The sequence below is a fragment of the Myxocyprinus asiaticus genome, chromosome 7 (assembly GCF_019703515.2).
Source record: "Myxocyprinus asiaticus isolate MX2 ecotype Aquarium Trade chromosome 7, UBuf_Myxa_2, whole genome shotgun sequence".
NCBI classification, from domain to species: domain Eukaryota; kingdom Metazoa; phylum Chordata; class Actinopteri; order Cypriniformes; family Catostomidae; genus Myxocyprinus; species Myxocyprinus asiaticus.
In genome coordinates this window covers 43,998,626-44,017,708 of record NC_059350.1, presented here as the reverse complement: position 1 = coordinate 44,017,708, position 19,083 = coordinate 43,998,626, and the positions used below count along the sequence as shown (strand labels likewise).

Genomic DNA, 19,083 nt, shown 5'->3' with positions numbered 1-19,083 from the left:
AAGCAATTTTCTGTTTCAGTGTAGGGGCATTTTGGCTTATAGACATAATCAGAGAGACAGTGAAGAGAGCAAAATCTGTTTCCCATCCTGCACAGCTCACATTAGTCACAGCATTATTTCACTTTATACTTAGAGTTTACTTGACGTCCCCAACTTTAAACATGAGTTTGATACTTATCCAGAATGAGCTCTGGGCTGGAGAGAGAGAGAGAGTGTATGTGTGTGGGTTTAGGTTTTAGAGCACTTGACTCCGCTCAATAACGCTGCTGTTTGGTCAGCGTTGCTAAGCAACAGAGATGTTCTCATTTGTGAAGTAGTTCATGAGGAGTAATCGTTCCTGCCTGTAGTATGAATGCACACACACTGACACACACACACATATATATGCTCTTGCATACACACACACTTTCTCACAAATGTTACATATCTAACATACACTTGCACATCACTGCAGAACTAAATACAACTCACCAGTATGTGTATATGGCTTTTTGCATGTGTGTGTTAGTGTGTGGGTGGATGGACAGAGGCTAAGGTGCTCTACAGCTGTAGTGGAATGAATCAGAGGTTGACATTACACTGCAGGCGCTGTGTGCTATGTGTGTGTGCACATGTTCAGTTGGTTGGTCTCTATTAAAAATACTCCATTATTTTAGGGTCCTAAAATGTCAATTTTCCAATTTTAGTGACCGATTTTCATTTGCACTCGCCCTCTTGTCATTGCAAACTCGTATGATTTTCTGTCTTCCATGCAACTCATAGGGAGAAATTTTGTCCTGACCACATTATTTTCCACACAATGAAAGTGAATGGGGACCTGGCTGTCAAGCTCAAAATATGACAAAAGACAAGCACTTTAAATGTATCATAAAAGTGGTCCATTTAATCTTTTCAAGCCATGCAACAGCTTTGTGTGAAAAAGAGACTGCAACTGAATCCAAGGAATAGTTAATCGACGAAAATCTCTGCGTTCACTTATATTAAAAAAATGGCACATATGAGATTTGAGAGCTACGGGAGAGGGGAAAATTTTTAGCAAAGTTATTTGGACCACTTTTACTATACTTTTATAGTGCCTTTTGTGTCACGTTTGAAGATTTACAGCATCTCCATTCACTTTCACTGTATAAGAAAGAGCAGCCAGGACTTTTAGCCAAACATCTCCCTGTGGGTTCCATGGAAAAAGAAATTAATAGAGGTTTGAAATTACATTAGGATGAAAAAATTATTTAAAAATCCAAAATGGCACGAGCATATTACACACACACACCAGTGGAAGAGGTCTGTTCTCTAAAACAGCAATGCATTGTGTCAATGTTTTCTATTATTCTGAAAACAGTGCTGGGTAAAGGGGCAGTGGTGGCTCAGTGGTTAAGGCTCTAGGTTATTGACCAGCAGGTCAGGGGTTCAAGCCCCAGCACACCAAAATGCCACTATTGGGCCCATGAGCAAGGCCCTTGACCCTATCTGGTCCAGGGGTGCCATGTCATAGCTGACCCTGCACTCTGACCCCAGCTTAGCTGGGATATGTGAAAACAAATAAATTTCACTGTATATATGCAAAAATGTATGTATAATTTGTGACCAAAAAATAAAGGCTTCTATATTGGTTTTCTACTTGATAGTACTAAAACCCTTTAGTTCCTCTAATCAACAATTCACAAGGAAATATTTTAATAAAAATATCTGAGTGCAAATGAAGTGTTCTGGAAGCAATAATCCCATTCATATAGAAATAGTTTTTAGTGACGTATAAACTTTTCAAGACAGACTGACCATGTGATTTAAAAAACTAAAAAAACAAACATGTTTACTTGCAGAATTCCCACTTATACTACACTTGCACCATCCTGAATTTAGATCCATCAATCAGAGAAGCTGCTGTTACCGTGTAAACAGGAATTGCAGCAAGCAGGGCTGTGGTGAGGTTTTGCAAGATTGGGGATGCACGCTAAGTAACGTTAGAGAACTACCTAGCTAGTTACCTGCCAAATGTTAGTTAATATGGGATGTGGTAATTTTACAGCATAAAGTACAGTAGTAGTGGTGTTTTCTGATAAGAAAATACACTCAAAAGACACAAAAATTCTACTAAATGTGTCAATTATCTCATGGTATAGGTTCCTTCTTTATTTGAAACATCTATTATAAAGCAATGTTTAAACAACCTTGGAATAGTGAAAGTGCTGAGTCTTTAAAAGCACTACTTTATCTATAGAATAAAATAAAGACAAAGTAAAACTCATAATAGATCAACAGTATCAGGGAAGTTGTTAAAATGTCACACTTTCTAAGTTTGTTGTGGCTATTTCAAGGTTGTTTTAGAGCTGCTGGATGATATACGTTTTATTTGAAAATCTTTTTACTGTTTAAATATCTTAAATTCTTTTTTTTTTTTCACACAGTAATATAAAAGGAATGTTTATGACTGACTTTGTGGAAAAACAGCTGTTATAAAGCAGCAGCATCTCTTTGTGATTAAGCTAGTGAGGAGGTAAGAAAATAATTCAGTTCATAGCAGAGTGTTTCTTCACCTATGAGCAATTTAATGTCCCATGGGCTGATTTTTATTAAAACTAACTGATTTCAACCAACAGATTGTTTGTTGATGTTTCAGTATATTAAGGTCACATTAAATTGGACCACAAAACTACTTTTCCAATGCCTTTTATATACAGACTTTCTTACTTTACCATTGTCCCAGATCCAGTTGTTCAATATTAAAATACTATGATAATCTAAACAAAGAGTGAAATAATCTTTCTCTAAAGCTTTTCAATATTTAATGTGAAAATGCAAAAACGATCAATTTTTACACAAATTATGGCATAACTTCATTTCCATTACAACAAACAATTTTGTCACTAATAAAGTTTTATTAAAGGTCTGTGTACTTGGTTCCTAGGGAGACAAATGTGTCAGTGAAGAACATGCTTGAGATGAAATATGAATGTAAATATCACTTACGAAAAAACAAACAAAAAAACTGGGCTTCATTTTCAAGCAAGTTTAATTGTCAAATATGCCCAATGTGTAAAAATATTATTTGTGGATACATAAAATGCTAGCTACGAAAATAGCCTTAAGACAAATGCCTGCCATTTTATCAGAAAATGTTTAAAATGTTACCATTTCCACCACAGAATGCTATCAGACACACTGTATAATAATTTGAGATGTGGTTCATGACATTTAAAAAAAAAAAACAAATCATAAAAATAAAAGAATTCTCCTGAGATGCATGTATGTCCTCTGTTGGACACTGTAAGTAAACAAATGATATGAACTAGAGTATGAAAATTAAGTTTGTTTTAAGTTTATATTAAGTCAACAGGGCTAAAAAGTGCCCATATTTGAAGAAGCACCCCGCAATTTGTTAAGCACTACTTAACTCTGACAATATTTAGCAAAGTTCCCCTTAATAAAATCATCTGAATAAGAGATTCACTTGTTATACAGCAGGAAAATATGTCAAATTTTAATATCCCTAAAACTCCTCACGGAAACTGAATCACATAGAGAGTGTGTCAAACTTTTAATGCACAAATAATACAGACAAGACCAACATGCAACTGTGACTGTCAGGTTAAAAGTAAAAAATGAGGAATAAAAAAGAAAGTAGTACTTACTACAAAACTACTGTTAACTTTTTCTAAAATGCGTTTTTCATTTAATGCCATTGCTTCACCTTTTCTTTTCTTCACCCGTTTCTTCTCCAGCTTTTTACAGGCGTACATTTTACCAGTGGCACGAACCTGGCAGGCACAAACCTGAGGACACGTATGGTGGAAAAATAAATAGGATGAAAGAGGGAAAGCAAAAGGGAAGAGAAAAATTAGACAGAAAGGTAATAACAGTTTTATTGCTTAATACACATTCTTTGTGCCTATCAAAAGTGCTGGTCAAAAGTGGAGATTTATAGAAAAAAAGGACTTAAATATTTATCTGTTTCTCACTCACACCTATCATATCGCTTTGGAAAACATGGATTTAACCACTGGAGTCGTATAGATTACTTTTATTCTGCCTTTAAGTGATTTTTGAAGATTTAAAGTTCTGGTCACCATTCACTTGCTTTGTAAGGACAAACAGAGCTGAGATATTCTTCAAAAAAATGTTGTTTGTGTTCAGCAAAAAAACGAAAGTCATACACATCTTGGATGGCATGAGGGTGAGTAAATGATGAGAGAATTTTCATTTTGGGGTGAACTATCCCTTTAAATACCACTGAGGTGTGACAAATGAATTTTTAAAAGTACAAATATTTTATGTAAGTAATGAGGTCATAAAAACTCCAATTGGCAATAATGAAAGTACCCACCTCACCAAATCCGCCCTTTCCCAATACCCTGTAGTGTCTGAATGTGTTTTTGGTTACAGGTTGCCTGCAAAAGAAATACAGTTCAAATAATTTCTAAGTAATTTCAGTGTTTTATTAGCAAATCCTTCATCACTGGCTGTGTTGTGATTCAAAGTTGATCTGTGATACTGTGTACCCATTTTTTTTTTTTTTTAACCAAAAGCAATGTGTCATTTTGAAGTTTGACCATTCAGAATACAACAGGACATACATGCTTACAGGTTCATTTCAATTAACATTGTAATATTTTAATCATAAAGGATGAGATTTATAATTATGCTATGTAAATACAAATGTGATAATGGGTCTTTAATATAAACAGCTTAACAATTAATGCAAAGCTACGTCAATGGTACAAAAAATTTAATTCAACAACAAATGCTGATCATAAAGTAGGAATGCAGATCTTCATAGAGATTCAGTTCAATTAAGGTTGTTTATTAGAGTGAGAGAGTGAGTGAACAGAATCCAATAATCAGAAAAGTTGATGGAGATGCCACTCACCTCTCTAACCACTTCCACTGGAGAAAACGGGAGAAGTACATTGTCTCCTGATATGCTGAGAACGGAGCCCCACTTAAGTATTCACGAACTATCCTGAAGAGAGTGAAAGAAAGACAGCATAATTAAAAAAAGATGTGTGGAGGCTCAGTTAAAATAGACACGAGGCATTTATGATTTTATTACAAAATGACACACCGTCAGAAAACGTAAACCTTCTGAGACCATGTAAATAGCTCCAGCGGAGCTGGGCATGAAATAAACTGAGAAAACTGCAGATTTCCTGACAGCAACTGGCCTGAGAGCAGAGATTATGAATGAACCTTGGTAGAGCAGCTCTATGACATGGACTAAAAAATAATGCAACTGACTGAGACAACCGGTATGTAAGAAAACACCAGTGTGTACCCATTTGAAAAAACAGTTAGCTACACAAGTTACTAACAAAGATGAGCTACAATTAACTACATGTACCTCAATACAAACTATTTCAGAGGCAATATCTTTTTAATTACATATCAATCAGAATATCAAATGATATATAAAAAAAAAACAAAAAAAACTTTATCTGGCACAAATACAAAAAATATTTGCAAAGTGAATTAGCATGAATTAGCTTCGATTAGCATGCACGTTAGCTGGACCAACCTTAAAAAAAAAATTTTACCTGAAAATTATGATACTGTTGTTGTCATCCAAGAAGATATGACTGTACTAATATCAAACTTGAACACATATTCATTAAATACAACAAAACAAACAGTGATAACCAGCAGTATTTCACTAAATACTAATACTTAAAATTAAAATAATAATTTGGGAACTGTGAGCAATGATTTAAATGAAATGAGGCATCTTAATGAACAGTCCAAACTAACTCATTCGCTATTAAATTCAGTCGCTACACTTTTGAAAAAATAGCTACTGTAGTTACTAACATATATTAGATACCTGCAACTACAGGTATCAGCTTCGGTTAGCATGCACATTAGCTGAACCAACCTGAATTTTTTTTTTATCCTTTAAATTAAACTTGAACACACATAAACCAAAAACCTAACCCTAATTTATTTAATTAAATTGAAAATGGTGATAAACAGCAGTATTTTACTAAATACTTATTTCGCTAACAAAGAACACACAAGGACATGTGGGAACAGTGAGCTTTAACCACGTTTACACGCACTTAAGAAAACAGTTTATTCCAGGGGTTTTGCAGAAAGCAGCGCTCGGAAAAGTCATGTAAATTAAGACAGGGATTAAGCGAAAGTGGTTTAACACACCCAGGTTTCTCCTGGAGAATGTGGTTTATGTAGCCATGTAAAGGCATTAGTGCTGTCCTTACAGGCATTTGAAGAGTGCGCATGTGTGTGGAACAGACCAGATATGTCATAGGATGGAGCCACAGATCACATCAACAAGTCAACACAGCGCAAAGAATTAGAGTACAGTGGAAAAAGGGAAAAGTCTTCACTATAAAATGCAGTATACCCATTTATACAAACCAATTAAAAATATTGTTTACTGTCCCTCACGTCCACTTATATGCTCCGGGGGAATCCCGGAGTTTGACGTAAGAGGGAAATCCCACTATTGCAGTGCAATTCCGCAGCAAGGTTGCGATGGAAAACGTAGGAAATAAACATCAATAAAAACAGATACAATGTTTGTTATGTACACTAGGGTCGCAGGGAAATTACGCTGATGTGGAGAAAGCTGCTTACTGACTGAGCCGCATGTATAAGGGAGTAAAGAGAAAGCCACGAACAGTGAATGTAACGGAAAGCTTCTTTCCAACCTTAAGCAGTTTTCTCGCAATAAATGGCTTTCTGGTGTCCATGTAAACGAGCATTTGAAATGAAGCATTTGAATGTACAGTCCAAACGAACTGATCTGCTAAAATGTAGCATTTAGATGTAGATTTTTAATTTTTAATTAAAGCTTATTTAAAAAAAAAAAAATTGTTAATGTAAAAGCAACGCTATTTTTAAAACAGATAAGCTACTGTTATCCTACAAAAATTTTTATGAAGTTAATAGCATCTGTAATTGTTGGTAGCTGCTGTTCAATACTGTAATTGTCAAGTGTATAAGTGTAAATGCAGATGAGCCGGATGTGTATCATGCATCTCATGCCATCATACCCTCACATATATCACACACACCCTCACACACACACATACAAGTTGGTGCAGCTATCATTATGAGGACTCTCCGTAGACATAATGATTTTTATACTGTACAAACTATAGAGTCTATCCCCTAAACCTAACCCTCACAAAAAAAGTTCTGAATTTTTACATTTTCAAAAAACATAGTTTAGTATGTTTTTTAAGTGATTTAAATTATGGGGACACTAGTAATGTCCTCATAAACCACATTTATAGCATAATACCCTTGTAATTACCAGTTTGTATCCTAAAACAAATTTCCTCGTAAACCACCCAAACCCACCCACACACACACACACACAAATACATTAAAACAAACTGTGCCCATAGAGATTTAACAGGAAGGGTTAAAGTACTCCACCTCACCCCCTCTTAAAGAGAAAGGAAGTTTAAACTAAACAACTAAAAGACTGATTGAGGCAAATCAGCACCAAACACAAACACACAAAACTCTGTTTAGATTGAATGTCACATGTTTAAATTGCTCATAGCAACAGCGCAAATACAGCTAACGGTTCACTCCATAACCATAAGTCTTCACACAAATACTAGCGTGAACCTTCATTAAACCCCAAAAACTTAAAACCACAAACTGAGATCCACACCCACGAGTCTTCTTCAAAGTCATGACAAACAATTTAAAGAACACGTGTTAAGACAAGCCTACTGTATAATCTTCAGGCGTAGCAACCAAAAAAGAATAAATTAAAGAATACAACTATGCAACATTTACATCAGACTTTATGACGGAGTACAAATTGTCTGTCTTTGAGACTTTGTGAGTGTACGCATGATAGCATTTGAATGCATTGATGTGCAAGTGTGTGTGTCACCAGAGACAGTAAATGGAGGAGACAGACAACTTGTGGAATAGCATACCACCACACTACAATGTGCTCGACTTGACCTTCCATTTCAGAGTGATGAATGAATGTTCAGTAATTTATTCGCAATTATTTGTATCTTTGTATTGACATTTTTTTTACTTTTCCGACAACTTTTTTTACCCGAAGGCTCAAAGACGATTTTCATAGGTCCCTACTCCCTTCACTCCCAATCTTTTGTACAATGACCACGCTTACATGTGCGATCTTAAAACGACTATGCATAATAAACCAACAACGTGTGTGGTTTTTGGGAAAATACCGGAAACATAATTTTTATGACCTTCTGTTCTGTTAACAGTTCTCACCGGTGCAATTTCCCGCCGATGCGGGTCGAACTCAGTACTAAAATACTGTGACAGTGTTTTCTGCAGCGCATTTCAGTGGCAGCACTGCCCCCTATTGAATCTACGGCGTGAAACACGCGGGCCAGTGTATTCTGATCCCCAGATGAATTACTTTTATGATTTAGATCTTTTGAATCGACAGTGCAAAACACAACACGCCCAATGTTGTCCGATTCTCAGACGAATGACTCCAAAGGCCATTACCCACGGAACGCAGCAATCGCAAGTGTCTAGTTCATTTTCAATGAGAGGCACGCGGAAAGTGGCATATTGCATGCAAAATAATGCATCAGGTTCTCTTGTAAGCAGATCACAGACAGACACAAATCAACAATAAACACAAATGCCATTTTTACTTTATCATTAGTTTATGCACATGTTCTCAACTGATTATGACTTAACCGACCAACTACAAATTTTATTTAACTACTATATAATAATTTTTTAAACAGTTAAAGAAACAATGTGAGCCCAGTTTAAAATTTGTTTGGTCCAACTGCATCTGAATTACACAAATAAAGAGTGTTGCCAGGGCACTTATCAATGAAGTGAGGTAAAATAGGTGCAGAATATTTCTCTCACATACACTGCAAGTCTACTGCTGCTGTTTGTGTGCGTGTAGGTGACTTCGTGCAGTGGAGTTCTTGTTGATTGTAACTATGGCAACGGCCGCCCGTGAAACCGGGATGCGAGCACCGTCTTGACTGCACAAAATGCTTCCACTATGAAAGAAAGTGGCAGCCGCTGTGTAAAGGCCTTAATGAGCCGGTTCTTTTGAATCTACAGCGCGAAACATCCGGCGCTTCCGGTGTAGTCCGATTCCCAAAGCAAGGACTCTTTTTAGTGAATCAAAAACACTTCTACATCAGTCAGAGTGGTTACTGAATTAATCGTATACTGATGAGCAAGTTATGTATGTCCAACTTGAAATGAAAGAACTGTTTAAGTCTCACTAGCCTGAAGTACAACATTAGGTTATATAACATAGTCTACACTGTCTCTGGAACTGTAATTGTGTTTATTTATTGTTGTACTTTAGACCTAAAAGACTTCAATCCATCACTGCAGTTACTGTCTACTTGTAATCAGTAGAATTTTATAAAAGGATAAATGAATGAATGAAATACAGCACTGTGCAAAAGTTTTAGGCACTTGTGAAAAATGTTGCATAGTGAGGATGTCTTCAAAAATAATGAAATAAATAGTTTTCATTTATCACTTAATGTCATACAAAGTCCAGTAAACATAAAAAAGCTAAATCAATATTTGGTGTGACCACCTTTGCCTTTAAAACAGCACCAATTCTCCTAGGTACACCTGTACACAGTTTTTCTTGGTTGTTGGCAGATAGGATGTTCCAAGCTTCTTGGAGAATTCGCCACAGTTCTTCTATCTATTTCAGCTGTCTCAATTGCTTCTGTCTCTTTATGTAATCTCAGACAGACACGATGTTCAGTGGGGGGCTTTGTGGGGGCCATGATATCTGTTGCAGGGCTCCCTGTTCTTCTATTCTAATCTTTTCTATTTGCAAAAGTAATGTTTGGGAGTCTAACATTTATATTTCCTATTGACACACTAAAGCTGAAGATATAAATAACCATCTAAAGACAAATGTTTTTGTGAAACACCTTATGTGCTTATGACTTTTGCACAGTACTGTATGTTATCACATTTCTTGTTTGCTTAGATTGTTTATTTATTATATAGTTAGGATGAATTATTGGATAGCATTTATGTCTCTAAAAAGCATGCAAACATGCCTTTTACAAGAATCGTATTAAATGTATTTCTGATTTGTTATATCTGCTCTGTAGAAATCTGAAATGATCTCATAATTTGGCAACAGGATGCTGAGGGCAGTAAATCCAATAAGAATTGCTTTTCTTATTTCCAAATAATTCTTCCTCAAAAGTACTAAAAAAATATTTTAGAGGAATCAGAACCAGAACCGTTAAAAGGAATCGGAACCAGAATCATTAAATTCCTTACGATTCCCATCCCTAAATGTTAAGTAGTCATATGGATTTCTTTTATGACACTTTTGGGTAATTTTTTAAGCTTTAAAAGTGAGTCACTTTCAACTGCCATTATTTAAAAATCAGTGATCGCAACATTCTTTAAAATATCTCCTTCTGTGTTCTGCTTAAAAAATAAAGCCATATGGGTTTGGGACGACATGAGGGTAAGTCAATAATGACAGAGTTAATAAAGACTAAGTTAAATAAAAGACAGGACCTGATTGACTAGAACAAAATTGCCTGGAGGAATCAACAAGATTGCTGCCAAGTGGACAAACTTGCTTTAAAGGAACTTTGTTGTTACCTGGTACACCCCTGAAACAGCTCTTTACAGGGAGTCTGCTCCAGTTTCTGCCTGCAGTCCCCCACCACGTCCTGAGCAATCTCTGGTAGATGAGCTGCCGACTACATGAGGAAGAGAGTGAGAGAAAGCGGGAGAAAAAAAACAGGAAGAGGGGTTGACAGAAAACAGGGTGTTATGCCAAAAAAGAGAAACATTAATTCAGAACAGGAATTCTTTCGATGCACATGTGCATGTAGGAGAGTGTGAGGACAGGTGTGTGTGTGTGTGTGTGTGTGGGCAAAAAAAAAATTTGAATAAATATTTACCCCATTATTAAAATATGTGTCTAAAATATTTAAACCGACGTCTCTCCTTTTCTCATCTGGAGCCAACTGATACATTGCCTAAACGAACACACAAACACACATACAAACTAAAATGACACATACTGCAGATACAGCAAATCTCAGAATTGTGAGTAGTGTGTGTGTGTGTGTGTGTGTGTGTGTTTGTGTGTGTGTGTTAAAAAGATGTAGAGAGGAAGTGAACGTCAGGAAGGTTTCACATAGTTCAGTATCTGTATGTTTGTGTGTATGCTGAGATTTCATACCACAGAATCCATGAACTCTATGCACCGGCGCAATTTGGGCTGAGTGTCACAGAACTGCCGAAACAACTGCCGACCAATTGGCTGTTTCTCACAAAGGCTTGTGTAATCCCTTTCTGAGGGAAATAAACATAACAGAGAGAAAAAGAGTCAAACTTATCATCTGCACAATTGTTTTTCTACATGATCTATAATCATTTTAAAGGGGTCATATAATTTAATATCAAATTGCCTTGCTCGTTTAGAACAAAAGAATTCCAAGTACTATGAAAACACACAGTAACTTTTAGAAGTCAAAACTTCCTTCCCAGTCTAAAAAGAAAATATATTGAAACTAAGCTGTAAAAACAGCTTATTTCAAACTCCCACAAAACAGTTATACGCTAAAGATGCCTATTCGATGTCACCCAGCCAAAACGAGGTTATTAGGAGAGAGTCAGAATGAAACTATTATTGCTAAAAGAGAAGGAGATACTATTATTCCAGTTTGTTGTTACTAAGAGTATTAATCCGAAAAATTCCAACCGTAAGTTGCTAAAGTTTTGCCTATTTTTTAGCAAGGTTCCTGGTCATTCCATCCAGACTTAATAGTTTTTGTGGCCTGTTTTAGCGAGGATTTTTTTGTGAAACTGTCACAATGTAATGCAGTCCTTGAAAACAGGCTGTTTTTGACCCGACAGCAAACCTGCAGCCTGTGAGTAAACACAGCAAAGCGACGTTACTCATTTCAAGGGAATTTTAAGTGAATATAGAAATGTCATGAACAGCGCATTTTTCTGTCTCATTTTCCGGTTTTATCGCATTATGTGGGCACTTCAAATGAACAGCGGATCGCACTCAGAATGTGAGAATATTAACCGCTGAAGCACTCTTATGCACATGCCGTCTGTGGAGGTTTGCGCCAAACTCCCTAGAAAATATAAACATGAATTTTCATAGTAAACGCGAAGCGCTCCGGTTTCACTTTAATTCAACATTCGCGTAATGGCAAACATTTTGGTCATTGGGGGTTCATACATGCAATGTTAATTACACACAGAGACACAGAGGAAAAGATGCCAGCTTACTCTATTTCTGTGGAGATGATTAAATACTACACAGAAGGGGAGCCTGGGTAGCTCAGCGAGTATTGACTAGTCGTGAGTTCGAATCCAGGGCGTGCTGACTCCAGCCAGGTCTCCCAAGCAACCAAATTGGCCCGGTTGCTAGAGAGGGTAGGATCACATGGGGTAACCTCCTCGTGGTCACGATTAGTGGTTCTCGCTCTCAATGGGGCGTATGGTAAGTTGTGCGTGGATCGCGGAGAGTAGCATGAGCCTCCACATGCAGTGAGTCTCCGCAGTGTCATGCACAGCAAGCCACGTAATAAGATGCACGGATTGACGGGCTCAGAAGCGGAGGCAACTGAGACTTGTCCTCTGCCACCCGGATTGAGGTGAGTAACCGTGCCACCACGAGGACCTACTAAGTAGTGGGAACTGGGCATTCCAAATTGGGAGAAAAGGGGATAAAAAAGAAAAGAAAAGAAATACTACACAGAATCTTAAAGGTCTTCCTTCATGCAAAATAAGGGCTTGTGTATTTAATCACAGAGCTTTAAAATAATGTGTGAAAGTGAATAATTTAGGATGTAAATATTTTACTATTGGATCATATAATATAATATATTATAATAGCTAATCAGGTTGGCTGGGTTTCAAAAACAACAGTGTCTATGTAAAATGGACCAAGACTAAAGTTGACCAAAAAGAGAGACATATTTTAAGTATTTGACAATATATTGATATTTAAAATAATATTTTTCATGTCATCCTACTCCTGTGCAATATTTTCCAATTGTTTAAACCTTAAAGGAAATCATATATCTCTATTTTATTACATGATTCCAAGTTAAATATGAATAAATGACTTTTTAAGGCATACGAGGAACACATACATCATACACCTAGAAGTATGACAATCTCTCTGACAATTACTCAGGCATGGATTAAACCACTTGAGTTGAATGAATTACCTTTATGCTACTTTTATGACCTCTTTGAAGCTTGAACGTTTTGGACCCCATTGACTTGCATTGTATGGATATAAACATCATTTATCCTTGAAAATATCTTTGTTATATATCCGCAGAAGAAAGTCATATGAGTCTGAGACGGCATAAGGGTGAGTAAATGATGAGAGAATGGTCTTTTTTGGGTTAACTATTCCTTTAATCCTAAGGGTCAGATAGAGGGTGGAAAATGGTGATGACTGATGACTGTTTTGTCTGATAAAACATTGACTAACATTTTTGTGGACCTCAGGGAAAATATAAAGTGATAAAAAATACATGATATGACCCCTTTATTGAAATATATCCTCCACACATATGCACAAAGTGCAAAGCTATGCAGAAGGCCACTCAGCAAAATAAAGGAATCACCCATCACTCAGCATACAGTGCACATAGTCACAGCCACAACAGTAAATCACAGTAATGGTGAGCATAGAGCTCAAGCTGAGCCCTTGTGCTGCGGGGCTCTCTGGAATGTTATGGGCCTGGTGCATTCTGGGCCAAGAGGAAACAGCCTCTGCCGGGACTTCCTCACTGAGCCAAGGTCTACAGCTTTCTGACGCAAACACACACACACACACACACCTGCCCACACACCAGCATGCATTTTTAACTGAAAGCAGGAATGGTATAAACCCTGTCCTTTAATGAGGAACAGACTGTATGTCTAGTAGGTCTGCTTTGTTTGGTGAACCATAAAATAAACCAATCCCTTTTTAGGAAGAAAATTATAAATATTTTAATATTTACTCATTTTAAAGGTGACCTAAGTAATTCTTTCCATTTAAACAAGTTTTACACCTAAAACTTGTTAAATATGTTACAAATTATTTAATAAATTATAAATGGGTGAGAAATAAGGCTGCAATGAAGGCATATCTACAAAGTCATCTGTAAACCTTTAGTGTAATGTTCTATCCACACCGATGGGGTGATTCTCATGAAATCTTGTGAAAGTACTTTAATGAAAGAAAACCAGTCCTTTTGTACAAAACGAGTAACAGTTTATGTCAAAAATGTGCTTATTTGCTTAATTGCCCTGCCAAAATTTTCACTGGCCCCAACACAAAAATGACAAATAGCTGTTTTTACCATCACAGCTTTAAAAAATATGTCTGAAGATAAATATTTTTTACACATCTTATGTTTTTAATACAATGTCCCCCAGGGGCCTGGGTAGCTTAGCGAGTAAATACGCTGACTACCACCCCTGGAGTCTCGAGTTCGAACCCAGGGCATGCTGAGTGACTCCAGCCAGGTCTCCTAAGCATCCAAATTGGCCCGGTTGCTAGGGAGGGTAGAGTCACATGGGGTAACCTCCTCGTGGTCGCTATAATGTGGCTCGCTCTCGGTGAGTCGCATGGTGAGTTGTGCGTGGATGCCGCGGAGAATAGCGTGAGTCTCCACACGCGCTATGTCTCCATGGTAACGCGCTCAGCAAGCCACATGATAAGATGCACGGATTGACAGAGGCAACTGAGATTCGTCCTCCACCACCCAGATTGAGGTGAGTCACTATGCCACCACAAGGACTTAGAGCGCATTGGGAATTGGGCATTCCAAATTGGGGAGAAAAAGTGGAGAAAAAAATACAATGTCCCCCAAAATGTAATCACATTTATAATTTGCAAGATATGATTTAGGCTGTAATCCCATATATGCGCTTCACAGATATAAATTCATAAATACATCATATTAACCTCAGCCGTCCTTCCATTTACACATGTGTTTTTAAGCCGAGTTCTGTGGAGGAGATGATGGGTTTTCGGTCACCCGTTTAGTCATGCTGTCATGCAACTTTTGCCCATGTGTAGTGTTTTCACAAGAAGGATCAAAGATTTAGTCACTGAGTTAAAGATTTGATTATTGGCTGAGAGAACTGACTTGCTACTAAATCGGTTGTGATGTGTAATATACAGTAGGTAGATATTAGGCCTAATCTGTGAATTAACAATGTGTATATAACATGAAATCAGACAACCCAAACAAGACCAACACTGACTGATATACAAAGAACAAAAATACCTGTATTGTCCAGAAATGAGACATGTAACAGGTGTGATTTCCAGACACGTGTATAACTGGGATATAACAAAGTTTATTACATCTCATTCGGTGCTTCATCTTTAAACGTGAATTAATGAGAGAAAATGTGTTTGTTTTTTTACAGTGGGAATAAAACTAGCGCTCTGTCCCTTTACGAGATCACATGCATGATAAACAGTCTACGCTGCACAGAGAGAGATGATGATGAGACATATGTATGGCGAGACATGGATTTTCAGAAAGAAACTGTTGATTTCTTGTGTTCCAATGTGTGGATTACTAATTTTCACCCACATGTAAAAATGAAAAATGTGGGGATTTCACGCACTGTGAACACGGAATGTGCGGGGATACTAAACATGTTGCGCAAGACGTGCAATCCCGCTACGAAATTCATTAAGTGTTTTTTTTTTCCTGCTATTTTCTACACACTGGTAAAAGCTGCTGCTAAGACACTTGGAAAAGAGCAAGGACAGTGCTAGGAGAGTGCGCTCGGTGTTTGCACGATCTTGTGCGTGCACGCGACTGTGCCTTGGAGCCTTGTATGACTCCACAGTCTCGTCACATTTTAATTTTTTGTTTAGCCTCCAATTCAGCTCATGAAAACACACTGCGTGATCATGAGGAAGGATTACATCAAGATCTAGATTGAGATGCAGGTGCGGAATTTATATAAATAAAATAGTTATTCCACTCTTGCCGTTGCTGGCACGTGCCAGGTTGCCAACCCTGGTTTTAATAATTTATGTGGTAATCAATATTATGCCACAATGCTGTCAATTAAGTTTAACTTGTATTGAACCTGGAATATTCCTTTAAATATAACCAGGACATATCCTTGACAAGTTTCGTGAGAATCATCTAATGGGCATTACTATGAAGTCCAAGACCACTGTTGTGTCAGTCAGCGAAACATAAACAAAACATGACTGAACATGAGTGCACATCAAATAATAAAACTAATAATTTAGAGATACACCAAAAAAGATTTTAGCTCATGTTGACAATTTAAAAAAAGCTCCAATCTAGAATGTAACATGATGAAATGAAGCATCATAACATTCTAATGTACAGAAGAACAGATGGATAACTATTTAGACATACTGAATTGGAGAAAAATAAGCAATGGAATGATCTGCTTGCCTGTCAAACTAATGCCGACAATTTCCGATAACTGAATTGCTTTAATGCTTAAAGGCAATTAGGGCTGTCACTATCGATTATTTTTGTAATCAATTAATCTGATGATTAATCGAGTAATCTGATAAATTATTTAATAATTCAGATTGCATAATATTGTTGACGTGCAGTCACGTTTGGCTAAAATGCATTCATTGGCCTGATTTTTGATTGCACTCAACATTTGAATGATAACAACAAAACAATTGTGCAAACAATACCTAAAGCCAACAGACACCCAAAGCAGATATATCATATAAAAATGTCTATAATTCCAGCTGACAGACATTGGCTACTCCAGCTGTGCTTCACAATTTATTTTTAATTCAAGATCTACTTTTTCATTGACTGGTTAAACACAATCTACCTATTTCAGTTTAAAACTCCAATATGGGAAAACAGGCCATGGCATTTGTTCCTGTTATACCTTAAAACCAATATTATGCCAGAAGCAATTTCTGAAAGTTCTCTTAGGGTGTGTTCACACTTGGCAGGTTTGGTTCAATTAAAACGAACTCTGGTGCGATTGCTCTGTTAGTGCGGTTTATTTGAACAAGTTTGAACGCTGCCATCCGAACCTTGGTGCGCACCAAACAAGCGGACAGAGACTGCCTGAATAGTGGGTCTCGGTCCGCTTCCAAACGAACTTTGGTGCGGTTCGATTGATATATGAACGCACATGAACCACAGACATCTAAACAGACCAATAACAAGTCATTTGCCTAATACTGACCTCAAACATACCTGGTTCTTCTCATCATAGGAGCTAGGTTGCCCATTACAGTTTGGTACAGGTGTCGGAACCGCCATCAGCCATCCTTGAAGCATATCTTCATTTGTGTGTGCAATGGAGGAATTCCTGGTGCTGTTTTGACTCCTTTACACATTTTATTAGCTCTTCGTTTGTTCTCAGCTGGTAAAAATACCACCATATATACATATATAAATCCAACGAGCGCATTTAGCCCAGCAGCCAGCATTGTTTTGAATGTTCGGCAAGTTCCGTCACAAAATATATGTCATAAAAGCTGTCCAATCAGCTTGTGACCTTATCGTTATGCCTTTTGTTTTGTATCTTTAGGTTCAGTGTTAAAAATGCCAGTGTGAACGCTAAGCGAACCAGGACTAAATGTATCATTTTCTTTTTTGGTCCGGACCAAGAAAACCAAGAGAACCGAACTACAAGTGTGAACACACCCTTATACACAGTGGTTGATTTGTAAATAAGGGGGATGGTGTAGTCAAAGATTGGGGGGGGGGGGGGGTCTAATACTTTTGAGTCATTGACAAATAAGGTTGTACAAGGTGTTATAATGAGAAATCTTTTAAAAATCTAGTTTAAAACACTTGTGTCATGTTCCCAGAAATGTAATCTTTGTGTCCAATTTGGTTTCATACATTTTTTAACAAACTTTATAGCATTTTCTACAAATAAAATAATAATAAAAAAAAAATGTAACTTTAAAATTGTGATGTGGTGTAGCCATTAAGTAAAAAGTATTATAATACTTTCTTTGCACCTTGAATACATGAGAGTATAAACAACTTAATCATTAATTTCCAAAAAGTTTTTTTTAAACACATTTTTTAAGATAATTATTATTTTTGTTTTTTAAATATTATGAATTTTTGAGTCAAAAATATCAAGACGTTTTCTCTGGGATACACCACATGAACAAAATGTGCCTTTTCATAAAAATGTCAAACTAAATATCAGATTTTTTTTATAAACTTCACGCTCACTCTTGAGGGTCTATAGGTGTTTTATGGTTTTTATGGTCAACATAAACAATACAATAACTACCTACATGTTGGTTACACCCAATGACTTTGATTTGGTGGACAAAAGCATTTTAAATCATATTTTAAAACAGTTGTTTCACTGCTTATTTTTTAAAGAAATAACAATAAAAGATTATTCTGCACTAGTCATGCCAACATTTCTTTTTTCAGGAATTTCAGCTTTTAATGAGACTTTGACTTTTATTTTTTTACTGTCTCTGGACACCACATGAAATTTTTTACTTTAAGCCCCAGAAAAAATATCAATATGACTTTAAACTCAGCAATTGGAAAATCTCATAGAAGAGGTGTATTCAAGTAAATAGTTGTTTTTTCGCAGTGGAGAGTGAGCTCACACGCTCAAAGTTGCCAGATTGCGTGACTAAAGCATCACCCTGGCAGCAGATATCCAAACAGTACAAGTGTCCAGATCTAATTGGGGGATTTCACCTATAGATATCTGGCAACCTCGCACATGTCGAAATCTAATTCTGACCGGCTAATTGCCCTTTTTTAAAGTCTATTATTTATCAAACGTGTTAAAATTAAATATGAAATATTTTACTTGCATGATTAGTTCTAACTAATACATGACACAACTGATCTAAAGGGGATGGTAAGTGGGGATGGTGGTTTTACAAGGGGGATGCTTTTTGGTATCTCTTGCAACAAGGGGGATGGCATCCCCTCACATCCCCCCTCAACTCGAGCCCTGCTTATACACATCCATCTTACCAATAGTGCGTCTTAATTCTTCACACTGACTGATATGAGGCAGTTTGAGCATCTCCTTCCATTTCTTGCTCCGCCCATTCCGTTTCCCTCCTCCTCCTATGAGATAGAGAGAGAGAGA

The 19,083-nt window shown here is 36.9% G+C and overlaps 1 protein-coding gene across 3 annotated transcripts in view; it reads right to left on the bottom strand.

Annotated features, from left to right (window-relative positions):
- Positions 1 to 19,083, bottom strand: part of LOC127443985 (G protein-coupled receptor kinase 4-like) — a 52,773-nt gene that overhangs the window by 17,107 nt on the left and 16,583 nt on the right. For 2 of the 3 annotated variants that reach the window (XM_051703100.1, XM_051703101.1), the window contains exons 2-8: positions 18,966 to 19,061; positions 11,174 to 11,286; positions 10,890 to 10,967; positions 10,585 to 10,685; positions 4,865 to 4,957; positions 4,322 to 4,385; positions 3,630 to 3,770 (exon numbers count right to left, since the gene is read on the bottom strand). In XM_051703100.1, coding sequence (XP_051559060.1) covers positions 3,630 to 3,770; positions 4,322 to 4,385; positions 4,865 to 4,957; positions 10,585 to 10,685; positions 10,890 to 10,967; positions 11,174 to 11,286; positions 18,966 to 19,061 — 686 coding nt within the window. The remainder of the gene's footprint in view (positions 1 to 3,629; positions 3,771 to 4,321; positions 4,386 to 4,864; positions 4,958 to 10,584; positions 10,686 to 10,889; positions 10,968 to 11,173; positions 11,287 to 18,965; positions 19,062 to 19,083) is intronic. The other variant, XM_051703102.1, reaches the window with a different exon arrangement.